The sequence below is a fragment of the Mastomys coucha genome, unplaced genomic scaffold (assembly GCF_008632895.1).
Source record: "Mastomys coucha isolate ucsf_1 unplaced genomic scaffold, UCSF_Mcou_1 pScaffold5, whole genome shotgun sequence".
NCBI lineage: Eukaryota > Metazoa > Chordata > Mammalia > Rodentia > Muridae > Mastomys > Mastomys coucha.
Window position 1 is genome coordinate 37428342 of NW_022196911.1, and position 10477 is coordinate 37438818.

At 36.3% G+C, this 10477-nt stretch overlaps 1 protein-coding gene across 3 annotated transcripts in view; it reads right to left on the minus strand.

Annotated features, from left to right (window-relative positions):
* Positions 1-8733: 8733 nt before the first annotated feature.
* Gabra6 (gamma-aminobutyric acid type A receptor alpha6 subunit) overlaps positions 8734-10477 on the minus strand; it is a 15971-nt gene continuing 14227 nt past the window's right edge. For 2 of the 3 annotated variants that reach the window (XM_031351435.1, XM_031351432.1), the window contains exon 9: positions 8734-9818. In XM_031351435.1, coding sequence (XP_031207295.1) covers positions 9543-9818 — 276 coding nt within the window. In that variant the 3' untranslated portion in view covers positions 8734-9542. The remainder of the gene's footprint in view (positions 9819-10477) is intronic. The other variant, XM_031351433.1, reaches the window with a different exon arrangement.

Genomic DNA, 10477 nt, shown 5'->3' on the forward strand with positions numbered 1-10477 from the left:
AGGTTAGGGAAGTTTTCTTCTATAATTTTGTTGAAGATATTTACTGGCCCTTTAAGTTGAAGGTCTTCCCTGTCTTCTATACGTATTATCCTTAGGTTTGGTCTTCTCATTGTGTCCTGGATTTCCTGTATATTTTGGGTTATGGTCTTTTTGCTTTTTGCATTATCTTTGACTATTCTGTCAGTGTTGTCTATGTTATCTTCTGCCCCTGAGATTCTCTCTTCTATCTCTTGTATTCTGTTGGTGATGTTTGCCTCTATGTTTCCTGACTTCTTTCCAAAAATTTCTAACTCCCAAGTTGTCTCTTTTTGTGATTTCTTTATTGTTTCTACTTCCATTTTTAGGTCCTGGATGGTTTTACTCAATTCCTTCACCTGTTTGTGTGTTCTTACAATTCCTTAAGGGATTTTTGAGTTTGCTCTTTAAGTGCTTCTAGTTGTTTACTTGTGTTCTCCTGTAATTTTTTATGGGATTTTTTTGTTTCCTTTTTAAGTGCTTGTACCTCTTTACCTGTGTTCTCTTGTATTTCTTTAAGGGAGTTATTCATGTCCTTCTTAAGTTCCTCTATCAGCATTGTGAGATATGATTTTAGATCTAATTCTTGCTTTTCCGGTGTTTTGAGATATCCAGGACTTGCTGCTAGAGTACTAGGTTCTGATGAAGCCAAGTAGTCTTACTTTCTGTTGGTTGGATTCTTGCATTTGCCTTTCGCCATCTCTTGATTTCTGGTGTTAGATGTTCTTGGTGTCTCTGACTATAGCTTGTCCTGTCCCTGCTGCCCTGCAACTGTGACTCCTGAGGCCTGTGCCTCCCTGCTGGTCCAGCCTTAGAAAGTCACAGGAGCGAAAATGGTGGATCTCACCTGGGTCTCTGGGTTAAAGCACTCTCTGGAGGCAGGCCCTCCACTTGCAGGGAAGGGGCAGAGAGGGTTGCTGATCCACCTCTGTCACTCGGTAGCTCAGAGGATCCTGTCCCTGCTGCCCTTCGACTCCCCTGCTACTCGTGGGGCCTGTGCCTCCTGGCTGGCTGGTCCTATCTTAGAAACTCACCAGAGCTTTTTTTTTTTTTGGTTTTTCGAGACAGGGTTTCTCTGTGTAGCCCTGGCTGTCCTGGAACTCACTCTGTAGACCAGGCTGGCCTTGAACTCAGAAATTTGCCTGCCTCTGCCTCCCAAGTGCTGGGATTAAAGGTGTGCACCATCACTGCCCAGTGGATGTTATTTTTTTAATTGCTTGGGCAAATGAGAATGCTTTGTCAGCATATTATGGGGGATATCTGTGCATAATCATTTGATATAAATATAAAAATGAGACATAGATAATAGAAAAATAGAGAGGTGATCCTAGAGAGATAGATTATATATAATGATCCATAATAGATAAATAGTAGATAGATAGATAGATAGATAGATAGATAGATAGATAGATAGATAGATAGTCAGATACATAAATTGAGAGAGGGAGGGAGAGGAGATAGGAGAGACAGAGACAGAGAGAGAGAGAGAGAGAGAGAGAGAGAGAGAGAGAAGACAGACAGGCATATTGATAGATGATAGATAGTGTCATTATGCCCTTAGTGGATATTGTGATCATGGGACAGTACAAAGTGGGAATCATGTTAAATCACTTGAGTATCCATGCATAACCCTGGACACGGGTACACAGCAATCACTCACTACATACAAGTAAACTGTGGGTCAAAATTCCTCATCAATGACTTGCAATTAGAATACAATTGTATATGGAGATTATATCTCAAGAGGTATCTGGACTTTGGATGGAGATGATTTGATACTTTGTAAAGGAAAAATAATGTTCTTGATTTTTCCTCAACATGGTACATTGTAAGAAATGAAATCTGTCTGAACATCAGTTTCTGATTTGTGCACTGTGAATGGATGCTATGTACTTCACAGAACTGTTGTAGGCAAATATTGCATCAAATAACAAATCAAATTTCCACATACACGCTGTTGTGGATTGAACTTGAACATGGTCTGTTGCTGCATGAAAAGGCTTTCTTGAGCTCTTACTCCTGTTTCTCTACCTTGCCTCGTGCTCCTTGTTCCCCTCTCTCCTATTCCCTTCCCTCCTCTCTCCATGTACCCATGGCCCTACTTCTCTACTTCTCTCTGCCTTTCTCTGCTTCTGCTACCCTCTTTAACAAAATTTAAAAAAAAGTAAATGTTTGCCTGAGGGACTAGAATTAATAGTTGATAATGTCATTTATAAATAGCAAGATATTTACTGTAAAAGTCAGGTTATTTTTTTCTAGATTGTTGTAAAACAACTAGCTCTGTGCTTTCCCTTTTCAATTTATCTGCCTGGCTACTGCCTTCTCTCTGTTTTAAACAATGGTGAATATCTCTTACTAAAAAACAGCAAGGTTATCTTAAACTAAACCTTGCGTGTGTAGCAAAACACAAGTTCAATCAATTTTGTCACTTAATCTTACAACCATCACACTTTTATCTACCTTAATCACTTAAAGGCAGAGATGTTTTCTAAGATGTCACATATTGTAATGATGCTCTAAGTGGACATTGTAATGGTTATTTTTTTGTGTCAACTCAAAAGCAAACCTAGGGTGTTTGATGAAAGATAGAATAATAACTGAAGGACTGCCTTCAGAAAACAGCAAAACATCAAACATACACCACCCATCTAGGGTAGGGTGGCAAATGAATGAGTGAATGAATGATGTAGGAGGGCCCCAATGACTGTGGTTGGTGACATCCCTGTGCTAGTGGTACTGGGTTGTGTAAGAAAACAAGCTAACCCATGAGGAGTACGTCAGTAAACAGCACCCCTCTGTGGTTTCTGCTTCATTTCCTGCCTCCAGAAAACTGCCTTGAGTTCCTGCCCTGAACTCTCTCTATGATGGCTTGTAACCTGTAAAGTAAAATAAACCTTTTCCCGACCTTGTTTTTGGTCATTGTTTATTCACAGCAATAGGAAAACAAACTAAGACAGAATGCCAACATACACTGTCATCTTTATAAGTCTACCTCATTTTATTTATAAAAATCATTTCCAGTCCCACCCATGTTACTGTGTATGGTGATTGCATTCATATTTATGGAGGAAAAAATCTATTTTGTATATTTACCACATTTCAATTATACATATATCCATTGATGAGCATCTAGGCTGATTCTGTATTGTGGGTAGGATGGATAATGTTACAAAAATATTAGCATGTTCCTGTTACAGTTAGTGTACTTTAGAGTCTACTTGGTATATATCAAAAATTTTTATGGCTGGGTCAAATGATAGTTCTGTATTTAATTTCTTGGGAACTTCCACATTGATTTCCATAGTGTTGAACTATTTTTCATTGATGTACCATGTTTTTAACCATAATCTTATCAATTGTGAATTTATGCTTAAGAGTAGTATATAATAAGATGATTAATTTGCATATATAAATTCACTTGATATAATATATGTAAACGGAATTTTACCATAAGTTCTTCATGAAAAAAAGCCCCCATTTTTATGGTTCCCTAAGCAACTCATTATAGCATCTTAAATTCAACACTTCAAAAAAAGCATTTTACATAGTTTAAATTATGTGCCAGGACAGTTGACATCCCACTGTGAATGCTACTCTTTTTCATTTAGAAATCCATCTATCTTTGTTTACTTTTTAATATTGTCCCTGAAATGCACAGCTTCCTTTTTAGCTTTATCTTGTTTCTGCTAATATACTTGTTAATATATAATGTATAGACATTATGAAAGACAGTGTCCATCCTCCATCCCAATACCGTTCTGGCATGAAGCCTTTCCATGCGATGACCCTCCTATCTGATGAAAGCAGTTAGTTCATGTCTTTAGGTGCATAGTACCTTCTCAGAGTTGACTTCATCATCCTTAGGAATGGTTTTCTTCTTGAAGTTCTCGGCTCTAGTGCCTTGGGGATATTTCAAGAAGAAAGCATAAATGCCTTTTATTTGTGCCCCATCCTTAAAAATAATTACTAGGTTCTATCTGGGTTACATTTGATTCTAGAAGACATTAGGTTCTGTTTGGTCATGTCCATGAAATATCACAGTAAATGGGAAAAATGACATTAGTAATTCATGACATGAAAACTCATCACAGTCAATTAAGATGATTTTATAGTAATTAGAGAACCTTGAGATAATTTGTATCTCTGATACCAAATTCTTATAGTTGTTTTTGTTGTTGTTTTTGTTGTTGTTGTTTTGATGGGAAAAAAATGTGCCAGATTACCTTTTCTGACTGTGGAATGTAAAGACAGAGAAAGTCACTTAACTCTTTTGTAAATGATCAGAAATTTTCTTTCTATGGGGTTACAATTCCCTTCAGCTCCTTCATTCCTTCCCCTAACTCTTCCACTGGTCTCCACAGGCTCAGTCCAATGGTTGATGGTTGGTGGGCTATGAGTATCTGCATCTGCATTAGTCAGGCATTGGAAGAGCTTCTCAGGAGACAGTTATACCACGCTCCTGTCAGCAAGTGATTCTTGGCATCAGCAATAGTGTTGAGTTTGGTGTCTGCAGATGAGCTGGATCCCTAGATGGGACCGGACCTCAAAACTCTCAGGTACTAAACTACCAACCAAAGAGTATATATGGAGGGATCCATGTCTTCAGCTACATATGTAGCAGAGGATTGCCTTATCTAGCATCAAAGAGAGGGGAGGCTCTTGGTCCTTTGGAGGCTTGATGCCCCCGCATAGGGGGATGCTACAGTGGTGAGGCAGGAGTAGATGAGTGGCTGGAGGATCATGCTATAGAGAAGGAGAGATAGAATAGGGGTGATGGCATGGGGGTTTGTGGAGGGTAGACCAGGAAGGGAGGCAACATTTGAAATATAAATAAGTAAAATAATCAAAGAAAGAGAAAAAGTAAAAATAAAATAAATAATGGGGGACCAAAAGAACCTCTATGGCCAACTTCACAGAATCTCTTTTATTACCCAAGGTGTGCTTCTCTGAGATGCCATTTTATTTGTAGTGATTACGAACTTATGATAAAATTTTAAATCCTACTATCACCTTGTCACTTAAGATACAGTTGGTGCCATCGTCAATTGTGAAGGAAGGTCAAGCTGCAACTTCCATAATGTAAGTGAGTGAACTCAGGTAGTAAGGTTGGGAATCTCAGAACTGCAAAGCATCCTGAAGCATTTTCACTTTAGGAGTCTTTCTGAGTGTGGCGATGGAATCCTATTCCTGCATCAGGACCATTCATTGATTTTTATGGATAAATAACCTCAAATCAACCAGATAAGATGCTGACTGAGAGGAAAGAATAACAGAAGAGCAATTATGAATGTCAAATATGGGTAACCATAATAAATAATTACAGAAATGGAAAATGCAGTAGCCATACATATTTTATTCCTTGCTATTTATCCTATAGATATACATGAAATGACAAATGCTTTTAGGAAACAATATCTTTTTGATGACTCTTCTGTCTTTTTAATTATTTTAATATAAGTGCTGCTTCCATAATGAATAGCTTCACAATGGAATCTTTTCAGAATTGTATTGATGTGAGATTGTCATTTTATTAGAAGAATAAGTATTATTAGTCACAAATAGATACTTGATTGTTGTATAAAGATAGAAAAAAATGACCCCGGATGGGGAGATGGTTCAGCAGGTAAAGTGCTTGCCACATAATAATGAGAACCTGAATTCAAATCATCAGAGCCCAGATATAATTTGACAATAAAATACATACCTGCCATGCTAGTGCTTCCAAACCATAGACACGAAATTTCCTAGAAGCTCATGAACCAGATACTTTGACATATACATCAGCAAATGCCAAAGAGCCCCTGTCTCAAATATGATGGAAGGTGAAGACAAACATTTGAGATTATATTCTGACCTTACATAGACCATAGCATGTGTACTCCTGAATTCAGATACACATACAGGCACACACATACACAATACACACACAACTTACAGTATTGTGTATATGCATTTTTGAAAACTTATATGTGTTTGAATCTAGTTTTTCATGAATAATAATTACATATTATTATTGCAAAATAGTTGAAATGCACAAAATATGCATATAGCATTAATGTACTAAAGTATCATTAGACAAGTATTTATTGCTCAGTGTTTAACCTTTTATTCTCAGATTTCTGATGCTTGAACTAAAACTGTAATTTTCTCCTCTATCTATCACTGGAATTTCCTGTAGTTTCTGCCAATAAGGATTACTGGAGAATCAGAGGAAATCAAGAGTGTAGGAAGATGCAATTGGTTTCTATAGCTAGATAATTGCATCCTCAGGATCAACATACTTTACTCCTCCCAAGGATATTACTTTTAAACAAGCAATAGATCCTCCATACTTGGTCCCCAGTGTATAACAGCTCTCCATTAAACCTTCTGAGAGCCAAGCCTCTTCCAGTGAGCTGAGCTACAGGACCAAGCAGGGACCAACATTTTAGAAAGTTTGGTTCCTCATTCCAATGGCTTCCTTCACAGAGGACTAAGCCTTCATCACAGCTAGATTGTGTCCTCCTGTCAGATGGCAGATTCCTACTATAAGAGGTCTCCTTCCTCGACTTGTAGATTTTATAAAACCTCTCCATTCCTTCAGGTTATCTGCTTCCTATAGTTAGCATCTCTTACCAAGATTTTTACACTTTAAAGTCTCTCTATTGGACTACGTAGTTGTATTTCTAACTTATAGCCATAATATGGTTTTTAATAGCCATGAGAACAGGAGTCTCCATCTACACATTGAATTTCATATCTGCTTAATTGGTAGGTAATAGAGGGAATCATATAAATAGTACCTAAAGTGGTGTTTCCCAGATTATTTTCTAGGGAATTCTATTACTAAGACTTACTTTTGCAAAGTGAAGCTCACAGCCATAAAGAGATAGGAAATGGTATCTTCCCACAGAAAACTATTAGCAGCTCAGCTCACACAAGTGCAATAAAGACTGTGGGAAGTCTAGCAGAAGAGAGACCTGTTTTAATATTGACTCAGCATCTCTTCCCCAAATTATTTGACTGGGGAAGCTGTTTTCTTTTCAGTCAGTTTCTATTACCCTCTCATCCCAAGACATATACTGAGAAACAGAGTTCTGTATCATCCTAAGGAAGTCAGGAAGTTTTACAATTTGATGGAGTTATTTTATTCAATAGCATTTTATTAGGGAGGAGTCATTAGGCCTTACATGTTTTTATTTATGTTTCTAATGCAAGGAGTAAGTAATGTTCACTGTGCTGCTGTTGGAGTTATAAAATCAAGATAAGAAACATATGGAGGGTGTCAAATTCCAGGAAAAAATGATGGGAAATGAAATACAGTATAAGAGAGCACTAGAGAGAGACAAAGAAGACATATTTTATTAAATGGAGATAGGTATGATTAAGGTTATAATTAAGGTATGAATTAGCTATGGTATTATACAAGTGCTCAGGAATGATTTGCAGCTGTAGCACATTAATGGGTTTTTGATTTAAACATTTACTAGAGTGCCTCTCTCTCTCTCTCTCTCTCTCTCTCTCTCTCTCTTTCTATATATATATGTATATGTATACATAGATAGATAGATACAGATATAGCTATAGCTATAGATATAGATAGATAAACAGATATAGATTAGAGATAAATTAGATACAGATAGACAGTTATAGATAGACATATAGATAAATAAATAGATATATAGATATTTTAAGGGGAAATATACCCTTCCCTTTCTTATCTGCAATTATCCCCACTGCATCATTTATTATTCTATTTAAGAGTCTTTGCATATAGTTTTTAAAATGATTGCTTCATATATGTGAATGTAAAAATAGATTCATAAATAAATAATTATAACCTGGTCAGTCCGCACATTATTACTTGTATGTATATGATTTCACAGATGATCCTATGGCATTACATAACCAAGGATTCTCCCATTGCTGCCTTGGTTTCTTCATCTTTAGATGGGGAAAATATCAGAATATGTTTTACATAATTGAGATGAAGACTTAGTATTGCCTAGCTTAGGTAAAGATAGAGATCTGCTTGGCTTTTAATTACTGAACATACTCCCTAAACCAGAAATGGATCTCTGTGTAATTATACAATCTTTGTCTATATAAAGTAAAGAAATAGCATATTTTTCAGTATTAAAACAACCTTTAGAACTATGTACCCAAGTAATCCTATTCTATAATTAAAAATAGTCTACAGAGTTTAAAAACTCTTGGTTGAAAATCAAAATGATAAGTGGGACAGAAAACTTACCTCTTTCATCTTTACTAGAAGGATATTTTAAATAAAGTTGAAATTGTTTATGCGAAGTATGTGGGTATTTTCATGGATAGGGACAAAATTATTTATACAAAAGTATTTTTTGATGGGTAAATGGATTCTAAGATTCAATCTATTTGAACAGACTGTATGGTCTGCCTTCTCTTATACCTGATTTTTCTTTCACTAGAGTAATTTTATATAAGAGAAACATTGAGGAATCATCAAGTACTGGGGAAAAGAGAGAAGAGAACTGTCATCCAGATCTCAGTGTTGATTTTAGAGAAGCAAAAGGAAGTAGCGATTGTTTGACTGTGATTCAAATCTTCTCAGCCTCTGTGCTTGGCTGTCTCACCTTCTGTGTCTCAGAAAGTCTGCTAGTAACACTGGGGAAGAGGAAGCCAGTTCATGTCTTGCCCCCCAAGAAAACTTATCTCCCCATCTTTATGAATCAAAACCAGAGACTCAGGCTTGTTGTGATTTTATTTAGGGAAGTATAACATATGATAGTAACCATAATCAAAATATACAGTCATAGTACACTGAGTGACCTTCCTAGAACCTCCTGGTGTTATGGGAGGCATCATCTTTTTAAATGTGAATTTAGTGGGAAATAGCAACAGTATTGCAGCATAACTAAAGCTATGTACATATGCATACATAATTTATAAACTATGTATTATTTATGTGTATATAATGCCACATTTTATTGAGGTAAAAGAACACAGCAAGGTTAAAAAGAAATGTCTAAACTCAATAGAAGCAGTCCAATGCTACTGAAAGTTCTTGTAAAATAGTAAAGGCCTCCAGCATGCTGTGTAAACATACCAATAAATATTTAGAGTAGAAACAAAGCCAAAATAAAAAAAATTTAAGGCAAGCTTTAGAAGGGTCAGTATGTCTGAGTTTATCTTCTTTGTGGAAATGTTATTCACAGTGACAATTAAAATATTGAATAATGATGACAAAGGTTTGCAAACTCATTTTGAATCTATCTTATCCACATAGATGATGATTACTTTATTATTATTATTATTGTTATTATTATTATCATTAGTTTACTGTACAGAAAATTTGTACTTTCAGTTGCCTTCTAAATTTAATTTTGAAGAGTAACATTACTGTTTTTAGCCCATACATGCTCATTCCATATTATAAAATACAGACATTCTGTTTTCACATCACATCTGAAATGAGATCATTTATACTAGCCTCAATAATTTGTGTTCTGTCAGTGAGGAAAATAGAAAATGACAAGCTACAGTATCCAGGTTTTCCTGGCTGCAAATTACTCGACAGTACTGCTCACTTCCATTGTATCTTTGGAAAGGTAAACTATCCAGTACACAAGGTTGAACCCTGCAAATGCTACTGGGAAGAGAATTCGAGAATACTGATCTATTTTGCTGGTGCCCCCAATGGATGGTAAGAGCAATGGGGGGGAGACAGGTGTTGATTGTAAGATGGGTGTTCTATTGAGGACTTTGCTGGCCTCAGAAGACGGAACAATTGGCAAAGTCAGAGAGCTGATTCTCTTCTTCAGATGGTACTTGGAGTCAGAATGCTAAGAAAGAAAGGTAACAATCATCAACTTAGCAAAGTAACAGAGATACCCTGTCTAGACAGGCATAACTTTACCACTAACACATATTTAGTAACTATGTATGGTAAGTCATCAACATATTCATAGTAGTATGTTACATCATCATTCTTCTAAAAGTTTCAGCAAACCTTTGACTGTGTGCATGTTGTGGTGGTAGAGTTTAAATGCATGGCTTTATGTATGTCAAATATGTCTCTACCAATAAGCAACTCATCCTGCCCTCAAGTAAACACTGAAGATGGTTATACTCCTCCCCCCTTTTTTTTGTGCTGTCTGGGAATTACAAGCAAAATCTCGTGTGTTTCAGGCAAGTATTCTTCATTGAGCCATGTATCTCCAGCCTTATTTCAAAACCAGTCGTTTGCTTCAATCTGACATTGAATCCATCAACAATAAGATGTCAAACATTAAGTATATTTGAGCAATTAGATAGAAAATTATACTACTAGGGAAAATTGGTCCAGGTTACAAATTTATGCTTAATCCTCTAAGCCAATAAATATACTTGATCAAGTATGTCCTTCCTGTTTTCACTGTCTCAGATCTCTGTCTCTGTTTCTATCTCAGTGTCTCTGTGCTCTCTGTCTCTGCCTCAGTGTGTGTGTGTGTGTGTGTGTGTG